The sequence below is a fragment of the Thrips palmi genome, unplaced genomic scaffold (assembly GCF_012932325.1).
Source record: "Thrips palmi isolate BJ-2018 unplaced genomic scaffold, TpBJ-2018v1 HiC_scaffold_1, whole genome shotgun sequence".
NCBI lineage: Eukaryota > Metazoa > Arthropoda > Insecta > Thysanoptera > Thripidae > Thrips > Thrips palmi.
The window spans coordinates 6412531-6432947 of record NW_023144620.1 but is presented as its reverse complement, the minus strand read 5'-3'; the positions used below and the strand labels follow the sequence as shown (position 1 = coordinate 6432947).

The 20417-nt window shown below is 61.7% G+C and overlaps 1 protein-coding gene across 1 annotated transcript in view; it reads left to right on the top strand.

Moving 5' to 3' along the window:
* The first annotated feature begins 145 nt into the window (after positions 1-145).
* LOC117642696 (actin-histidine N-methyltransferase) overlaps positions 146-20417 on the top strand; it is a 28054-nt gene continuing 7782 nt past the window's right edge. The window contains exons 1-6 of the mRNA XM_034381146.1: positions 146-543; positions 692-790; positions 872-1090; positions 1167-1358; positions 1451-1515; positions 1602-1660. Coding sequence (XP_034237037.1) covers positions 402-543; positions 692-790; positions 872-1090; positions 1167-1358; positions 1451-1515; positions 1602-1660 — 776 coding nt within the window. The 5' untranslated portion in view covers positions 146-401. The remainder of the gene's footprint in view (positions 544-691; positions 791-871; positions 1091-1166; positions 1359-1450; positions 1516-1601; positions 1661-20417) is intronic.

The following is a 20417-nucleotide window of genomic DNA, read 5'->3' as shown; positions in this document are numbered from 1 at the left end:
AGGGATTTGTAAATTCCTTCGCTAAGCATTTTACGCTATTACGCTTATCGGGGTTGAGTTTTTGATGCTCAAGTGATTTTAGAGAGCTCAGACGACACATGTTTCGGCATGTCAGCGATCTTTAGTCGGCGGCGTCGTCTGCCCCACTGCTCCGACGATGTGACAGTACCGTGGACAATCTATTCTCGTAGTTCCAAGGGTGGCCACCACGCCTGGGCAGGCGGCGCTGAGCTTTGCCTTCGAACCCCTATTGGCAATTGCATCCGGACCATGGGGGGACATTAAATTCAAAATACTGACAGCACGTCGATTTGAAGTAGTTGTGTCGTTGTCGAAAGCCACGGAGGCGTGTCGGCTGGTCACGGTTCGCTGGAGACACGTTTCATTCAAGTTTTGTGAACATGGGGAAGAAATCTCACAGCAACGATGCACGGGGTAAACAAAGTAATTTTTCAAAGAATGGACTGCAGACGACAGGAGTTAAGAAGCTGCCCCCTCATAAAAGAAACGAATTAAATCAACTTCTGGATAAAATTTTAAAAGGTATCTAGTCGTGTCATTAACTGTATAGTTAACTGTTGCCTGTTTCTCATGACGGGCACTAACCTATCATAATTAATCATCATTATGTTGAAAACAATTTTGTTCATGTTGATTCTTGTTGTCTCCAATTTTGCATTTGTTTGTCTAGTTAGTAGCAGTGTACCTGAATCTGCTAACATATCCAAGGAATGGGAGGCATACCAGGAGATCCAGAAGGTGCTCAGCAAAGTGAAGCTGATAGAAGCAGGTATTTAGGCGTTGCTCCTCTATTTTAAAATCCTGACAGACAGTCAAAGATTTTTATGATTTATCATTGTATGTTTTTTAGATCTGCAACAGTCACTTCCATCAAGGGCTTCAGCTGTAGAGGAATTTTTATCTTGGTTACGAAATAACAATGTTGAATTTGACGGACTAAAGATTGCTGAATATCCTGGTTTAGATTTTGGTATTGAAGCAGAAAAAGATTTTAAAGAAGGAGACATGATGATCGCTGTTCCTCGCTCTGTAATGCTTACTGTTGAAAATGTGCACCAGTCTCCCTTCAGTAAGTCTTTTTGTGTTTTTCATTTTCTTTTGCTCAACCAGTTGCTTGTTAATTGTCTGTTGTGTTTTTGTTCTAGGGGAACTAGCGACAAAGGATCCTTTAATAGTTCATATGCCCAATGTTGCATTAGCATTGCTTGTGTTACTTCAGAGGCGTGAACCGCTCTCATTTTGGAAACCATACATCAACATGCTGCCGCAGAGATACACTACTGTGTTGTATTTTAGTCCTGATGAAATAGTCCAACTGAAAGGTTCTCCAGCCTTCGGTAAGTTTAGTATTTTTGTCGCTAGCTTTTTATAAATTATTTTGTAAAATTTTAGAAATTTTCTTATTTTTCCTCTTCTTTTTCTCTTGTAGAAATGGCTTTGAGACAATGCAGATCCATAGCAAGACAGTATGCATATTTCAGCAAACTATTTCAGGTGCAATATGTTTGATATCAGAGACAATGCATTTTATAAAGCACTTCTGTTGTAATATAGCTCTCATTTGTTTCTATCTTTTGTAGAACGCAAATGATGAAGCAAGTTCCATCCTCCGAGAAGTCTTCACATATGAGGAGTATTGGTGAGTTAGTGTTTTACAGTTCTTCTGCTTTCAGAAAGTGCATGATCATTTGTAGAGCAGGGTCAAATCAAGGGCTAGATCACTGTCAGCACACAGTTATTAACATTTATTTCATATCTGCAACATGTAATTTTATCTTGGACATAAACAGAAATTCTGATCCACTAACAAGTGGTTTCACATGTAATTTTAGAACGGTCAATGAGGATAAAATTTTGAACCTAAAAACTTTTTGATTGTATCAGATGACAGCTAATAATATTCTTAAATTAAATTACTTCCTAAGTACTTTTAATAATAAATTATACATACATCTCTATTTTACATCATATGCATTTATGTACACAGTCATCACTGCAGAATCTGTTTCTTGTGGCTTTCAACCTAGATCATACATTATAATACTGATAACAAACATAAAATTTGAAAAAGAAGATTTTCCTTGAAGAATACTCTTTGAGTGTTTGATGACAAACACTAATATTTCATGAATGAGTCTTGTCGCCATGTAACAGTTTCTACAGTTGTTATTATCACATTAGAGTTGCACAACTTACTAATGGTGAGTTCAAAACCAGAGAGCATAGCTGCTGCTGATGCACAACATTTAATTTCCTTAAACTCAGCGCCGCACAGCAGGGTGTCCCTCACTTGAGTATCACAAATGTTGAGCTGTGCTGTGCCTTGGATGGTTGAACTTCCTTTACCAGGAGACATCACACCTCACTCACATTTTTAGCCTCTTACTTTTCAACAGAAGAAGTACAGCTCTTGGCCATAAAGCTACACCATAAAAATGGCAATGTTGCGCAGATGAAAATTCTTGCATGATTTCCGTTTCAACCTCCGTGACCAACGTAAAACCTTTGCTCATTTTCATCGCGACTGTCCGATGGCGGCCACGGTGCATCTAATCCATGTCGTCCTCCTGGAAGGTCTTCCTGAGGGAGCGCCACAGGTAGTAGTGGCGGTTGGAGGCGGTGTTGGAGGTGGCCCTGGAGCTGAGGTCCTTCTTGGAGTAGTAGGGCACGGGCCCCGAGTGCTGCATGGGCTGCACTTGGCTGGACTTGCTGACGTTGACCAGCACGGGGCTGAGGGAGCGGCCCCGGAAGCTGCCGCGCTGCAGCTGCTCGCACAGGATGGCGCCGCGGGCGCGGATGAGCGCGCGCTTCTGGCGCCAGCGGAACACGATGAAGATGGTGAGGAAGCCCACGATGGCCAGGCCGCAGATGACGGTGCTGGCGATGATGGCCGACTTGACGCCCGACGGCAGGGACAGCCTGTCCAGCCGGTCCGGCCGGTCGCTGTGCCGCACGTTGTCGCGGACGCTGTCCACCACGATGGCCTCCTCCACGCTGCTGCTGACGCCGACCTGGCGGATCTCGCCCACGTGCTCGAGCACCACGGCGTCAGGTCGGTCGGGGATGGTGTCCGTCATGGCGACCGTCATGGCGTCCTGCGCGTCTGGCACGTGCTTGATGACTAGGTACGGGTTGCTGGCGTGCGCGGGCGGCTCGGGGAGGCGAAAAGTCGGGATGGGGTAGGGTTGCGGGGGCGGCGGGGGCGGTGGTGGCGGTGCCTGTGGCTGGGGGACGACGACCCTGGGGGCGCGGCTAGGGGCGGCCGCGGCGACGGGGACGGCGCTCCGTTGGTGGTGGTATCGCTCGCCCGGGTCCGCAGGGAGCACGATGCCGGCTGGCTTGACGTTGACGAGGGACAGGGTAGACGCGGCCTCCTCTGAGTCGTCTGCGGCCTCACCGGCGCTGCTGTAGGCGAAAGGGTACTTGGGGACCTCGTGGAAGGAGCGCAGGATGTTGACGCTGTCCTTGCGCTCGGCGGGGGCGATCTCCTTGGGCACCAGGTCGATGGGCTTGGCCTCGTCGGCAGCCTTGCTCGTCGCGTTGCGGTCGCTGCGGATGAAGTCGGCGAAGTGCAACTGGCTGGAGCCGCGCTCGCGGTGCTGCAGCAAGTCCTCCAGCGTCATGTTGCGCTCGGCCAGGATGCGCGACAGGCGAGTGGAGCTCTGCTCCGACTTGAGCAGGTCCAGGATCTCGTCGCGCGAGGCGAACGTGGTCGACGTGGACGGAGAGGTGGAGGCCACGGACGGGGCGGGGGCGTCCGTCGTGGTGGTCCGCTCCGAGGAGGCCTGCGACTGCGAGACGGTGGTGCCCTGCTCCAGCGCGCCGCGGCTGCGCGCGTCCGCGATCATCTTCTCGACGGAGATGACCTCGGGCAGGGGCAGCGCGAAGCGAGTCGGGGGTAGCAGTGCATCGCGCTCACGCTCACGCTCACGCTCGCGCTCCTTGTCCTTCGCACGCTTGTTGACCAGGAAGGGCAGTCGCGGCCGTTCGGGGGCGGGAGGCTCGGTGGTGGTCTTGGGGCGCGTCGGGAGGGCGGCGGGCAGGCGGCGGGTGCCCGCCAGTGTGGGCGGCAGGCGGCGCGGCCCCGTCGACGCGATGGGGATGAGCGGCTTTCGCTTCTCGGCCTTGTCCTTGTCCGCCTTGTCCAGCTCGTTGGCGTGCTGCGCGTGTTGCGTGCTGCTGCTGGTGGTGTTCTGCTCGGTCCTGCTCGGCATACTGCCAATCTTCCTCTTGTCCAGCGCGTTGCCTTCCTTGAGGTCCAGCGTCTCGTTCTCCAGGCGGAAGTGGTCCGACGTGTTCTGGAGAGTGGCGGGCTGCGGCGGCAGCGTGCTGGTGGTCGTGGTGGTGGGCGGCGTCATCTCGGGGCGGTCCAGGGCCTGCTCGCCGCTGGCCACGAAGCCGTGCGTCCTAAACTTGTTGGCGATGGAGCCGGGCGAAAACACCTGCGCGTCGATGATCCTGTCAGCGGGCGGCAGCCACGCCGGCTTGGACGCGGCCGCCTTGGAGACCCCCATGAGGCGCGGCGTCGTGATCTCCAGCGAGTCCACGTTGAGCGGGTAGAAGTCGCGCGGAGGCAGCGTGGTGCCCGCCGAGGTGCTCGTCGTGGTGCCGGCCGTGGTGGACGGCGCCGCCGCCTCGGTCCTGCTGGTGGTGGTCGTGGTGGTTGTGGAGGTCGTGCTCGAGGTGCTGGGGCTGGCCGTTGAAGTGGCGGCGGGCGGTGGGATCCGCCTGGGCTTGGACGTGTGCGTGTCAGCCGCCTCCAACGCGATCATGGCCATCATGGCGGGGTTCATGGGGTCCAGCGCGTCGGCCTGCGTGGCGGCGTGCCCCTTGGCTTGCTGCTCCGCCTTGACGCGCGCCACCACCGCGGGCAGCCGCCGTGGCCGCGACGTCGTCACCTCGGGCTCCGGCTCGGGTCGCGAGGACGGCGACGGTGCGGCGGACGGGCGCGGCGTGGGCGGCAGCCGCCTGGGCTTGGACGGCACGAAGCCGTTGTGGCGCTCCGTGGCGGGCTCGTCCTCCGCGTCGGCCGCCGTGCTGGAGGCCGCGGAGGGCGCGGCGTCGTTGGCGTGGGCGGCTTGGCCGTGCGGGGCTGTGAGCGCGGACAGCGCGCCGCGGTTGCCCTTGAGCAGGTCGGACAGCGACAGGTTACGGTTCTGCAGCAGCTCGCTCAAGCTGAGCTGCCCGGCGGTCTGCTTGAGGAGGGACTTGAGGTCGGACGGGGACGCGACGCTGGGTTGTGCGGCGCCCTGCTGCTCCGTCGCTGCGTCGATGTGCCTGGCCTCGTCCTCGGCGTCGGCGTCCTGCGCGGCCTCGGTGTCGGGCCGGTGGGGCCGGCGGCGGCGCTGGCCCGGCTTGCGACGTCGGTGCTCCTCCTCGTCGTCGTCCCTGCCGGGCTTCTTCCGCTTGGCGGCCACGCTGGCGTCGGCCTCGACGTCGTCCTGGGCCTGCGGGCGCAGGCGCTTGCGGGTGTAGCGCCGCCGCTTGGGCGGCAGGGCGTCCTCGGGCACCGCGTCGTCCTCCGCGGGCTTGGCCGCGCCGCCGGCATCACCCTCGGCGTCCTCGTCGTCGGCGGACGGCTCGGCCGCGGCGGAGCCCACGCGGTGTCTCCAGCTCTGCAACACGCGCATCCAAAGTGAATACCAACCCGTCGAAACAAGCCTCGCTCTAGCACAGCCAACTCCCCGTCCCCTGCCGCTACTTTCTCGGGATTTGCGCGACAATCGAACTCTCCGAATCTCTCTGCAGCGGACAAAAAGTAAAGCCGCGTTTAAATGTGTCAACTCGTGCATGCCGCTGCCGGTGCACTGTCACCAGCAGCGGCCCGTTGTCTTTTTTTCGTTTTCGTTTTTTCTCCTCCAAGTGCTTGCAAAGCGGCCCGGTCTTATCTGCCCTGTTCTCTCGCGGTCTGCCCGCCAAGGGCCGCCAAGGGCCCGGCCCGCATTGTCTGTCGTATGACTCGCCGGCCGCGGGCTTTGGCGTGACCCGCGGCCCCCCGCGGCCCCCCGCGGCCCTCCCCCCGGCCATTGTCGTAAAATCACAGTAATAACAACCAGGCCGGCTTGGCTGGCGCGGCCCCGCGACGACACGACGCCGCGGTGATGAAAAGACGGAAAATCTGGGCCGTTCTGGGCCGGGCGCCCCGGTTATTGAAAACACTTTGATCCCGAAGTGCGGGGTAATAACAATGAAGTTCGCACAAGGTAGCAGACAATGCGTGGCCGGGCCGCTGGACTCACGCTTCTCGGTGGGCCCGCGCAGGAACATGAATAATGAAATTATCACTTTCTGCTTTGCTGTATTGTTGTAGTACACGCGGATGAGGGAGCCTCCTGCGCGCTTCCCGCGTCAGGTTCGGCCCCTTTTTTTCGGCAGGAGGCGGAACACACTCACACACTCACACAAATACAAACAGCCTGCACACGCTCACTCACATTCCCGTCGCACTATTTTTCTTGCCGGGTCTTTTTACGCTTCTAATTGGCTCGTCCGCTGTCTCGCTGCACACTTTTCTCGCCACTCTCGCTTTCTACCGCATCTGCCCCCGTAATGAGCTGGTCCCCCCCCCCCTCCACCCTCTGCTTGCGGGATGATTAAAGAATTGAAGGTTGTAATAATTGTTTTGTCGGCTGGCTAGGTTTCGGTCGGCCCCTCCGGGCCCCGCCCGAGGCGCGGGGAAAGCTCAGCGGCTGATGGACGGATCGACCCTCACTAATCGACTAATCGATGGAGATCGAGCGCCTTCTTTTCTTTTCGGATCAGCTCGCGGGGTTTTCCTCCGGAGCAAGAGTTTTTGCTGTTTTTGTTTACCTTGTCGTACTCCCGGTGCAACGCGCTGAGCCCGTCCTGGGCGCCCGTCGCGTCGCCGTCGGCCAGCAGGTCCAGCCCGGACGCCAGGGACTCCGTCAGGGGCCCCGCCTGGGGCTGCACGGGGCCGCTCAGCGCCAGCAGCAGCACCGCCACCCACACGCCCCCCATGGCGCCCCCCATGGCGCCCCCCATGGCCCTGCAACAGAGAAAAGACACAAGTTGAACCACCGCCACAGTGTGAACATGACCGGATTTTGGGGGTGCTGTCAGAGTCTCTAGCGTCCGGTTAAGAAAAGGACTTTAAAAATTAAGGTAACAAAGAAATGGAAGTGCTCGTTGCTCGTTTTCAAATGAATTTTCTCATTGTGCAACGCCTGCAACGAAAGACACACAGACCACTAAAGTCCGGTGTTGTGTACACTGTTGGCCAGGGCGGCCAGAGCCGCCGTGCCTGCGGCCGCGGCCAGCTCTTGTTGTGTTACACGTGATTTCTCATCGCCTTGGGCGTTGACGCCCCATGTGGTGCGGTGTTTATGTTTTTTTAACGCCCCGTCGGCCCCGCCAAGCAGTCGTTCTGCTGTTTCGTAAAGGAACCGGAAAGCGATAGAGAGAGAGGGATTGAGAGAGGGAGAGGCAGAGAGAAGGGAGATGAAAAAAGGGAAGGCAAATGAAAGGAACGATACGGCACGTGGCCCTTGCATCACAATGGCGGGGCCGCGGCGTCATACGTATCATAGGCCACAAGGCGAGGCCATCATTTCCCCGAAGGGGGAGAAGGGCCGAAAGGGGCGACGGGGAGGCAAAATCCTCTTGTTTCGTAACGAGACAATGCGAGGTCCAAAGGGCGTCTCTCCGGGGCGGAGGCGTCCATGCATATGCGTCCTCGCCGTCGGCCGCGCTGTAAACATGACGTACGCCCCATCAACGTGTCAGGGGAGTGCGTAGTGTTGTTGTTTTTCGATCGAAGGAAGAAAAACAACAACAACGACGAAAATAAAACCGATTCGATACCGCGCGCGAAGGGATCCCGATCGGTATCGGCGATGTTACGTGCCGCCGGACCTGCTTCACGTCGGCCACGTCGCGACGTGGAAGTGTTCCGGGACCCTCCGTCCCTCACCTTCGCCCCCCCCCCTCCTCTCCGCGGCCGGCGGTGTCTTGGAAAGGGAAAGTAAGAGATGGAGTTGAGCCGCGAGGCGGGCGCGGTCCGGCTGATCTCTCGTGTGTGCGCGACCATATCACTGTGTGTGTGTGTGTGTGTGCGTGTGTGGGTACAGTGTGAGTGTGTTGTGGCGTCGGGGCGAGGTCTTTATTGCCCCGATCGGCGTCCAATGGCCTGTGGGTGACGCTTTTGAAAAGGAAAAGAGGAGGGGGAGGGGCGGTGTGGTACGTGCCACGGGTCGTCCATACAAGCTGGCTGCGAGCGACGCGTCGCACACGTGCTCGACGCGAGTACCGTTCATTAAAGCGTCGTTACGGTGTGGGTACGTCGTGCGCGCACTGCACGCACTGGGCGAATTTGGCGCGAAGCGGTTATTCAAGATCGTCCGGAGCGAGCGAAACGACTTGCGTCGTGCCACCGTGTGCGCACACATGGCGTGTAGAGTCCTTAAGGACTCTAGCACGGTGATGCTGGTGCACTTTTATCGACGTCGGCCCAGCAGAAAAAGTACGTATTTGTAATTTGCGGCAATTTTTTTTCGCGTATATGATCCTTATTGCGCGCACTATGCATATGTAGGGCGGCTGCATCGGCGGCAACGTAATCGGCCGGTAATCGCAGTGTAGTTGCTTCCAAACCGGCGGCCCGTTTCCGCGTGCGGTGCGGCGCCGCCATCAGGCCGCTCTGTTTCACTCGCACTCGGAGGTCGTCCCGAAGGGGTGCGAGAGAAACGGAGCGTGGCCGCTTTGTAATGTTTTTCGCTATGACTTCATCCACCCATCTGAGGCGACGAAAATGGTCTCGGTGCGATCCGCGATGTGGTGCGTGTTGTGTAACACCCCGTCGGTGTGAGGTGCGGTGTGGCTCGCCGTCCTGCCGAAGGCGCTGCCCGCTGCCCGCCCCGGACCAGGCGAGGCACTGTCCATTCCATTCCCCGATGGCCACGCCGCCATGCCATACCGCCTGGACTCGCCCAGAGGGAAAAGCGGACCAGTTTCACATCCTTCGGCCACAAACAGCTGATGACTGGGGCGGGGCGGGGCGGGGCGGGGCGGGGCGGGGCGGGGCGGGGCGGGGCGGGGCGGCGTCGCAGTGGCGTCGCCGTCGTCGTCTTCGCAGCGGCACAGGCTACACGACCGGCCGGCCGCTTTCCAAGTGCCTCGCTTCGATCGGACGCCAATCAGCGGCACAAACCACTTTACTTTTCGCGCGTCGATTTCGCTCAATATTCCAGCGAGGAGAGGCAACTCCAAGATCAAGTGCGCACTAAAGCCCCTCCCCTTCCCGCAAAATCACACTACATTTAATACCATTAAAAATACATGTAAAGATCACACGAAAATATCAATATCTCGCAAAAAAAAAAAAAATCGCTGAAAATTGCAAAATTTTTTTCCTAAAATTTGAGCGGTACGCTAGAAAAGTAATTCGGAGTTGCTGCCCCCAGAGGTGACGCTCCGTCGTTCGTTCCCACGAACCAGCAGCGGCCTTGAGCCCCGTGACTGCGCGAGCGGCGTGAGCGCGTTTGTTCTCAGAAGCGAACGCACCTCGGGATCGCGGCCTAGCCCGTCGCTCTGTCTCCCTCGCACCCCCGCGGGCGGCACGTGCGGGTGCGAGAGAGGCCGAGCGTCGAAACGCTGTTGAGTGGCTGCCTTTTCTAGCCGGCGCGAGCCATTCCAGTGGGCACGCCTGCCGAGCCTTTCCAGCGAGCGCTGCATTTGGAATCCCTTTGAATGCAAACGGCGTGGCGTGCCGGCCGTGCCGCCGTGCCCGTGACACTGTTGCTGGCTGCGTTATGGAGTCACACTGCAATGTGTGTATGGGAACGCCAGCTGCCCCACTGTAGGGCACCGAGTGGCGGCCGCAGTTCACATACGGTGGCGCGTGGCGCGCAAACGACCGGGCCGCGCGGCCGCCGGTCTTGGCCTCCTGGCCTTGCGGTGGAGTGCCGACACCTGCAGCGCCGCCCCCGCGCCCCGCCACCGCCGGCCCCACCGCGCACTGCACCGGGCCGCCGGACCACCGGCCACCGCACTGCCAGACGACGGGCACGCGCACGAAAGAAATTGGAAGCAAAGATCACACATCCAGCGACCAAACCTTGGGTTTGAATTTCAGATGAGGCACCCTGAGGCAGCCGAGTCAGCAGCCTGCATGTCCTGTCCCACTTTTTCTGTCGATTGTTGACTGCGACGGTTCCACCCACGCGGGCCCGATTCCACGACGTCGCAAAACAGTTTCGCAGTTGGAAGTGTCAACAAACACTGCTTTTCCCTTTCTGGTGGATGTTTTCCAGTGGCGCGCACGGAGCACGCCGTCGAGAGCGGCGCGTTGACGCACGTGCGCCGCGTGACCCCGTTGCAGTGTAGGGAAGCCGTCGCTCCTTCCACGTGATGTAGGTGAACGGGGCAGCAGGCTGCTCGCCCTGTCTCTCTCGCACTCGTAAGGGTCCGAAGGGGCGAGAGAGAGACAGAGCACTGTTCGGAATGCGCTCGGCGGGGCGCCCGCCGAGTCGGGGGTAGGCAAACCCGCAGCGCAGCACCGCGGCGCGTGCGGCCTGCTCAATGGAAGTTTGAACGTTTTGGCGCGGAATGTCCCGCCCCCGCCGTCCTGTTCGGACAATGGCACGTGTGTTTGCCGCTCGCTGACCGCGGCGCCGTCCCGATACCTTTTGAAAGTGAAAGCCCTTTTCTGCCTTGCCTACGGCCTGGCCGCGTCCACCGCGTCCCGGGCCTCCTTGTTGTCGGCGGCGTTGGTTACCGCTGCCCGCGCCGCCGGCCGCGCCCGGCCCCGCCCGTGCTTCAGGATTGTTTGCTGTCCCAAGTCGAGAAACCGCATATCAACGGCGGTGGTGGGAGCTGCGGAGCCGCGCGGCGGCGGCTGCGCGCCCCGGGCGCTCCTCTCGCTCGGCCAGCTGGCGGTGCTGGATCGTGTCGAAAAGCAGCGGCGCCAACAACGGCGAAAACGGCAAGTGAAAAGTAGCCGGGCGATGCGCGGGTGTTCGAACCCGCGCGCGCCACGCAGATTGGCGGCGCAAGTCCGCGGCGCATCGCCTGCAGTCTGGAGTCCGGGGCCATAAAGGCGGGCCTCCGGTCTAAAGGCCGTGGCCAAGCGATGCGTCTCGCTGCCGGCCGCCCAGGACGGCTAGTCCGGCCGGCGCGCGGCGTGGGGCGTGGGTGAGACGCGGCGAGTCATCCTGCATTGAACGGCAGCCAATGGCGGCGCGGGCACGGCCTGGACAGCCCCTTATCCCGGGGCAGCGGGCCGTGGCCCTGCCGTAACGCGTGGCGCGGCACGGCGCGGCACGGCGCGGCACGCCATAACCTGCCGCTCGCGATGACGGCCACGCCGGGACTGAATCCCAATGCCGGCCGATAGTTTCCGAAGAAAGGGAAGGAAAGTCCGGCGGACGGATACGGGCCGCGGTTCCGTTTTCCTCTGATTTGGTGGCCGTGAAACGACCAGCGACCAGCCCGTCGACGCCATTTCATAAAGTCCGTCCACGGCAGGCGAAAAGGGCCCGGGTCCTTCCTGTGGGTGCTGGCTACACTGCATTGTGGTGCACGGTGGGCCACCGCATGTCCCATTTCATCAGCCTCCTCCTGGGCCTCATGACCGCCATCAGCGTGCCCTATCTCGCCGTGCCCATCGCGTTGCCAAAGAAGCCAGTCGCCTTCCGCCTCGGGCTGGGCCTTGGGCGCCTTGGGCGGGCTGCGGGGCTGGGCGGCGGGGCGCGCTTCGCCCGAAGCTGCGTGGGGTCCCCGCGGGTCCCTCCGCTGGGTCCCTCCCTGCCTCGTCATAGTCGTCATCGCCGCCCGCCCTCCCACTTACACTGCTCGCTGGTCTGGACCGCGGCCCGGACGGCCTGGACGGCCTGGACGGCCTCCAACGTGCCGCGGGGTGCGCCGCCGCCGCCGCCTCCTCGCTGGCGGCTCACTCTGTCCGGCCCCTGCAGCCAAAAAGAAAAAGAAAAGTGAGAACCCCGGCAATTGTTTTTGTTTTTTTCTCGCGCGTGGACCGCGTAGCCGCAAGGCGGCGTGCCTCAGTTTGCGGTGTACGTTTCCAGCATCGCAGCAGCGCTATCGTCGATCGCTGCAGCACACGTGTGTGTGTATGTGTGAGTGGCGCAACGCGCTGCCGAGGATGGCATAGGTCGCCGCGGTGTGGCGGCATGGCCCGGCCGGCCGGTGCGTGAGGCTCGCCGCGCCGCGGTCGTCATACGCTGCACCCCGCGCCCTCCTGTTCGGGGCGATGACCGGCCCCGTCTTGGCCGAGGTGTCCCGCGTGCCGACGCGGGGCGGTGGCGGTGGCTGCCGGGGTGACGCTTCCTGGCGGCCTTCCAGGTGCGTGCCGCCGGCGCCAGCCAGCCTCCCCGCAACAAGAAGCTCGCCGTCGTGCTCGCGGACGGCGAGGACGTGACTTAATTCTGTGCCGGCCCGGGACCAGTGGCCTGGTCTGGACTGCCGGACCGCATCTGCGTGGCGGGGCGGGGCGGGGCGGGGCGGGCAGGACCTGTGCAGGAAGGTCCGTCCCGGCCTGCAATCCAGGAGATGAGCAGCAGGCGGCGGCTGGGGCGGAACGACAAAGCTCTTCCTAATCCCCCTGAACGAATGCTCCGTTTAATTAAAACCAAGCAGTTAGCGACTTTCCATGCTTGCCCGTCGGCGAGTATTGATTTCCTGGTTTCAATTTGCATCCAAACAGCCGAAATGCAACAAATTTACCAATCCTAAGGAAACGAAATTTTTATGGGCCGGTGTTGTATCTGAAGCTGCAGCTAGTTAACTGCAGCTTGCACTAAGTGGACACTCGTGTCGCTGAGGCGTTCCGAGGCGGGCGGCCCTTGGGTCCCTTTGGTGTCGCATCCGCGTGGTGACGCAACGACGCTGGCAGGGAGCCCTCCCCGCGGCCGCATTACACGAAAAAGATGCAAATGAGACGTGAGGTTAGGTGAGCCGGTCGTGGACCCCCACCCCCCACCCCCCACCCCCCTCCTCTCTCCGAGTCGCGCCAGTCGCGCGCGGCTACCCGTGCCGCCACCGGAACAGCACCCAGTGAAAGTGATGCGGGGCAGGTTTGTCGCAGCATCACGTGGCCCCCGCAGCGCCACGCCACTGTCACGCCCTGCCGCACCTGCCGGAGCGCGCCGCCAGCGTGGTACTGTCGCGCTGCTGCGCGCGGCACCCACTCCACCACGACGCAGATGGGCTTGGCTTGCTCCGGGATTCGCACGCGCGCGGCCGCGCGGCCTTTACCTCACCCGTTGGCCCTTCCGGTCGGCTCGCTGGCCGGCACCTCCGCGTCGCGCGAAGCAGCGAAAACGGCGGCGCTTCCTCACTGCCATAAATTCGGCGTCGCGGCCAGCTTGTAGGAGCGCCGCGCGACACCGCGCTGCTGCTGCTGTAACGGCAGCGAACAATCTCTTTGAGAGGAGGGGGGGGGGCTGTGGACGTGTAAATGATGCCTCGCTTCGCCTCGCTCCGAGGAGCACGGTGTACTCGGCACGACGGGGTGCTGCCGGGGCCGCCGATAAGTGCTTCGGCGGTGCCGGTGCAGCGCTGTAGCGGCGGTGGCGCCCGCCGGAGGTCGCCCAGACAAAAGGGCTAAACTTTTGTTTGTTGGCGTTCGTCGCGTCGCGGCGTCGCTCTGGGTGCATGGCGGCGTAACGGGCCCCGGTGGGGAGGGGGCGCCCCTCCCACGGCGCTGTTATCTGCTATGACGGCGGCCGTCAAGTCGCCGACGAGGTGCGACGACTAATGAAGTGATCGACGGGCTGACGGACTGTCTGCCCGCGCGGACGGCGCGGTGCCCAGCCACTCGTGAAAGAGGCGCAAAAACAACCCGCGGCACGGGGGAAAGAAAAAGAGGCGGGAAAACGGGCGGCCGCGGGGAAGCAGAGGAGAGCCGATAAAAAGGAAACAGAATCATTCGGCGACGGTTCTGCATGGCAGTGCGGCGCAGTGCGACCAGAAAGAAAGGCTGTCGCGTTGCGCAAGGCGGGCGGGGCGGGGACAGGGTGACAGGGAGGCAGGGCGCACAGTGGGCCAGAAGACCGGTGGTGGCGGTCGAAATTCCGGACGCGTTTTGAGCTCCAGAGTCGCTGACTGGGACTCGAACCGAACGTGTGACCCCACCATGCTCTTCGAACGAGGAATCCACTGATGGGGTCACAAGCTCGGTTCGGGTCCCATTTAGCGACTCGGGCGCTCAACGTGTCTAGAGTTTTGGTCGCCTCCTCCGGTCTTCTGGCCCACTGTGCGGCCACCCAGTGCGGCGTGCTGCTGCCTGCAGCGGGTCCGGCGCGGTGACGGCGACACTGTGATGCCCGCTCCGCACCGCCGCGAGCGACGCCGCGACGCGACGCTGTGGTTTGCGCCGCGCCGCGCCCCGCCGATGTCGCCGATGTCATGTCGCGGCTGCGGCGCGCTGCGCTGACCTCGGCCAGGGGTTGTGCCGTGTTGTTGCGACACTGTGATGGCCGCCGCAGCCGCAACCGCAGCCAAGCAGCCAAGACAGAAGATGCGGGGCCGGGCGGGGCGCCGCCTGCATGTGTCTATGGGACGTTCTGGGACGACGCCACACGCGGTCGTCAACAAACCCGCAGCAAGGGGAGGAATGACAACAGAAAGTAGCGACGTCACTGGTGAAACGAAGGCGTAAAGCTACACCTTTCGCTGCTCTCGAGGCGTGTAAAAGAGATCCCTTCAACGCGTTTGAACAAACAGGAGTTGTCTAGGCACTTGAAGAAAAGCCTTAGTGCCAAGTGTGGCCCTCCCGACGAGTCTCGAAATTTTTTGTTTTCGTCTTGCTGCCGCCCATTTTAATGTTTGGAATGTAAGCTAGCCGTCCTGGCGGGGCGGTCCGGCGGCCCGGCGTCCGAGTCCGGAAGGTCCAGGTGGTCCGGATGGGTCGGGTCGGATCGGCGGCGTCCCGCGGCGTGGCGCGGCGCTTCCTGCCGGAATGAGGCTGTGAGGCAACGCGATGGCAACGCGATGCGGTCCGCACCTGGCCAGGCCGCCCATCCCCGACACCTTCCCTTTTTTTTTGTCGCCCCTTTCCGCGCGTAATCGAGTTGGCGATGTTGCGCCATACCGCCCCACCCGGCCAGGCCGCGCGTGAGCGAAATGGACCACCAAAAACAGACAGTGGTCCAGTGTGTCAGTCAGCGTCCCTTCGCTCTCCGCTCCGCCAATGAAATGCTTTCGATTCCTTCCTCGGCGACACTTTGCTACTTTGTCGGTCGGAGAAGAGCGGCTGTTGATCCCGACGGGACGTTTATCGCCGTCCGAGAGAGCCATCGTAGCTGTGCGCGTGTGTGTGTGTGAACGAAACGGAAAGTCGTAATGTCCATAGCGATCGTCGGCTCGAGAAAGTGCGTGGCCGTGTCGCCGTCGTCGTGATGCTTGGAAGGCCTAGAAGGCCGGGACGGGCGACGTCGTCACGCCGCTGTCCAGCTGTCCCGTGCAGGCTGCCCGCCGCGCCTCCACCGCCACGCCCCGGCCCGCCCGTGCCCGCCCGGCGCGGTGCAGCCGCGGTGCAGCAGGTGGCCCATATTGGCTCGGCTGTCGCCGACTCCAGCAGCGAGTCCTGGACAGTCCTGGACAGTCCTGGAGCATGCATGGCAGTGTCTCGGTACTCCAGACTCGAAGCACGACAGCGGCCTTGTAACCCAGCCTAACCTAACCTAAGAGTGCGCGCGGCTGGCGCGCGGCGCATTAGTCTATTAGTCACGGCCGGGCGCGGCGCGGCGCGGCGCCTCCCATTTCACTTTTCCCCTCGAGATGAAATGAGATGCCAAAACGCAAGAGGATAGCAAGTGCCTGCAGTGCAGTTTCGCGTTCGCGTCTTCGCGTGTGTGTCGGGGGAAAGTGCCGATTCCTCCCCGACTCCCCGGCACTCGGCGCCAACGCGATGCAGATAGTGCTGCTGCAGCTGATTGTGGGCACTGGATCGTGCATGGACGGCGCCCCGCCACGCCGGGTGCATCGCCCGGGTGCATCGCACTGCACTGCACTGCAGCGCCCGTGGTCCACGGTGCATCACCCCTAGTCGATTAAAGAGGGGTCCACAATCCACAAACTAAGACCTATGGAGAGCGCGCAGCAGTAAAGTACGAACGGGGCCAGAGAGTGGCAATGCTTCTTTCTTTACTTTAGCTTGACAGCGCTCTCGTGGAATGCGAATTCCCGGATCTGCTCGCACTTTCTTGCCGCCGCGGCACGCCGACACGACACGACGCGACGAGGCCCAATCATGCAAAACCCGCGCGTCGTCCTCATCGCCCTAACGAAGTCCCCCCTCCAGGGCCTGCGGCGGCGCGTGGGCGGAGGTCGTCGCTTCTCACGACGTCGCCGTCGTCCCTTTGTTTTTGGCGCGTCGCGTGCCGCCCGCCGGAAGCCGCTCCATTTGTCCGGCTACTACGCGCTCGGCTCGGCGGCCGGGGCGCGGCGGACGCAGCCAGGCGGTGTGGGTGGCCGTCGGCGCCGTGGCTCTGCTTTCCCGCGCCCCGGGGCCGCCGTCGGGCGCCACCGCGACGTCGACGCACTCCTCGGCGGCGACCGGGACACTTCGAGGACCGTCGCGTCTCCGCCGACCGACCGTCCTGGAGGACCCCCCGCGGCCAGTCGCCCGGCGAAAGCAAAAGCAAAGCAAAGCCCACAAGCGGCGCCAAGCAGGCGTGGCCGATACAGCCAGGCAGGCAGGCAGCCCCGCGGAAAACAAAAGGCCGTCCTCGGAGGAGAGGAGGGCGCCCTCCGCGCCGCGTCGTTATCTTCATGACGTCTTCTTTCGTCTCCATCCGGGTGCGGTGCCGTGCCGTGATGCAAGCGATACCACCGCGCTATAAACCGGCCGCGGGACATCGGCCGTCACATCTATTGTGTGTGTGTGTCCGTTTTTTCTTTTTTTTTCCAGGAGGCGGGGGCGTTTTATAATCCATTGACTGGGTGCGATAGTGAGCCGCCAAGGTCGCGAGGGTGCAAGGGAAACGAACAATCGGCCGGGGGTCCTACACTCTACTGCTACGATGGTGGCGGCCGGGGGGGGGGGGGAACGTTTTAGTACCGATTGAAGCGGCGTGCTGGGTGGTGCATCTCCCCGAGGTCCTCCCCTTGTTCTCCTTCTCTCTCGTCACGGTCCTACCTACACCACCGCCCTCGTTCCTCCACTGCAAAAATGGCCGTACTTTGATACAGTGGGGCGTCACGTAACGCTGCCAAAGCCGTCCGTGTACTACCCGCGACAATGCTCAGTGGCTGTGTGTGTGTCTTTGTGTGAGTGTGTGTGCGTGCGACTCTGGGCGCCGCGGTGGGTCCTCCCAGGGAAAGTAGCAAGCAGGCGGCAAGGCTGGGCAAGGCTGGCGAGACGCAGCAGCGCGCCGCTAACACGCCCAGTTATGTCACTCGCTCCACAAAATGACAAAGTGACCAAATGCACCCGCACGCTGCACGACGCATGCACTCGCCGAGTGACTTTCTCACACTTTTGCTTTTACGCAAACGCAAAACGGGTGCACTTTTTGTTCTGTCTTTTTGTTTTAGCAGTGGCGATTGGCCAGGGGGGCCCCCCGGACAAGTGCTTTCTTTCTGTGTTTGCTTTTCGTTCCTCCTCTCTGCTTCTCTCCTGATAATCATGACCCCCCGTGGAGTAAGCAGCGTAATTGTTACCTGCTGCAGCGTGCTGTGCCATTCTGTCCGATTGTTTCTGTGTCGGCGTGTTGCCGTGCCGTGCCGTGCCGCGCCACGCCGTGCCGCGCCGTGCCCCGCTCTGCCGTGCCGTGCTCTCATTGAACCCCAGCCTCCATCGCGGAGATACTAGCAGTGTCGTCACCGCGGTCCGCGGCGTGCGCCCGCGCGCTTTCTCTCTCTCGAATAACACTGCGGTCTTTATTTTACTAATCCCCCCCGGCCGGCGTACGGTGTGACGTCATCGAGGGCGTCCTCGTGACGTCGCGACGCGGCGATACCTCGCAGCGACCGATGGGTCGATGTGAAACTCGAACCTGCGGGTCGTCCGAGTTGTAGGAGCCGGCGGCGGCGCCCAGGAATGCACGCCCCTCGCACTGGCAGCTGGCTGATTCCGAGCGACGCCCTGTCTCTCTCGCACTCGCGGGCCGCCGTGTAAGGGTGCGAGAGAGACAGAGCCTCGTTGGCCCGGAGAGTGATGGGTCCTTCGACGAAGAGGGCCTGATTGTGGCCGAGGCCTGGGTGGGGTGAGGCGCAAGGCGCCGACCCGAGGGTCAGCGGTGCAGTGTGGTGAACAAGGGAAGTCGGCACGTCGGGCTGGGTCACTCAGTGCCTTCGCCGTGGTGCCTTACTGCCTGTGGGAAGGGCCGGGCGACGATGAGTAACGACGTGAAGGGCCTTGGGCCCCCCCGACGCCCTCTGGCCCTCGGCGGTGAGAAAAGGTACGGCACGGCGCGCGTCGCGTTGTTTGGTTTGAATGGGCGGCCCAGGCACGCAGGCTCCGCGCACCGCGCTCAGCCCTCGTCGTGCGCTCAAGTCTCCGCGCCGCGCTCGCCGCCCGCCGGCCAATGGCGGCGCTCGCTTTTGGCGGGAATTCGAAATGCAAGAGTGCGATTGGCTGGCGCGGCGCCGGCCCTGATCCACTCGTGTCGTCGTCGGCGGTGTCACTCGCGGCCTTCCCTCTGTACTACACCCACCTGAAGCCGAAGCTGCGGCCCGCTGCCGGTAAATCCAGGTGAAGTCTCGAGGCGCTAGTAATCCAGCTCGACGCACTCACTGTCACTCACACACTCTCACATTCACTGGCACTCGTGACGCGTGACTGGCGGCGCGGCCGGCGTGCGTGCGGCGCGTGGACGTCGGACGACGATGTGGCGCGCGCAGCGGTCGCCCATCTACTCGGAGTGCATCCACTCGGCGCCGGCCCGGCCGCTCCACCGCTCCTCCAGTGCCCCTCCCGTGCACTCCCGCGCGGGCCGCGGGTGCGGTGGTGGGGGCAGGGCCTACCTCAAGCAGCGTCCGCCCGGCCGTCTGCAGCCGCCGCGCCGCCGCGCCCGGCGTCTGTTCGGCCGCCACGCCCGCCAGACCGTCGATACGCGAGCAGGGGAGTCGAGGCCGCGAGCTTCTCATAAAAAGAGAAAAGCCTTTCTCCGCGGTGTGGCGCGGCGGGGCGGGGCGGGGCGACTGCACATGAGGACCTTGCCCTCCACCACCAAGGCTGCCGCGCACGCCGCGCTCCAGGAAGGATGGATCTCCGCGGCCGCTCTACCTGGGCCTGCCGGCCTGCCGGCACGGAGACGGACATGTGGGTTTGGCGGCCTGGTCGATGTGGCGATGACTTCCCCGACGTAGCGTTCGATCCCATCCCATCCCGGTTACGGGGCCACCGCTCTGCAAACACCTTTCGTAACGCCGGCTGCACTTAACGGATGGCCGTCGAAGGGGCAGACGGGCAGGCTCGTACGCTCTGTCTCTCTCGCACCCCTGCGGCACGGCCGAGGAGTGCGAGAGAGACAGAGCGACGACAGCGCTGTCCGGAATGAACCCGATGCTCGCCGATGCTCCGCGCATGCATGATGATGCGGATACACTGGTACCAGGAACAGCACTTGAGCAGTGCCGCGGCGGTGCCCAGAAAGAAATCGGCGCCGAATTGTGAAACGTGACGCAACGGACTGGCGGACTGGACGCCACGCGGCACCACGCGCTGCCCTGCGCCATGGGCATGTAAGTTATATCCCACGGCGCGCGCTTTTCACTCGCGTTGGACCTGCCTCCCGCTGGCCAGCAACCTGTCTCTCTCACCCGCACGGGACGCCACATGAGTGCGAGAGAGAGAGAGAGAGAGAGAGAGAGAGAGACTTGGCGTCGCCCCTGGGGCCGGCCGGCCGCTGCACACTTTGTTGGGCTGGACGGCCGTTCCGGGTGGGCGGCGCGAGGCGGGCAATCATCGCCCTGCCGCCCTGCCACTGTGAGGCGGCCTGATAGTGGCCGCCCTGGCCGCGCCTTTGCGAAGGGAGCGCGCGCCACACACTGCAAAAAAAGGAAAAACCAACAAAAATATTGCGGCTACCTGGATGGCAGCAATGGTTGGTTTGGACCGACTTTATGGACGGCCACTGCGTCCTATCCAGGCTGGTTAATCGTACTCCCTCTGCAGGGCAGTGGTCTCTGAACCTTTCCTTTGCGCTTGGCGCTCGCGGTTGGTTGGCGGGGTTGAAGGAAGCGAGGACCCAGCCGCCAAGCGCCTGAAAACTAATAAAGGCGTGCGCCCCGCCGCGCCGCGCCATTGTGAAGTGCAAATTAACGAGGTCCCTCCTCGCCGCCCCGCCCCGCCCCGCCTCGCTGCGGCCGCGGTGCAGGTGCACGGCGTGCATGGCGTGCTGCAGCGCGGCGCCTTGGTCCGCAAAGATTGTGCTCGGGGGCAACCGCACGCGACCAGTGAAAGTGAGGGGGAGGGG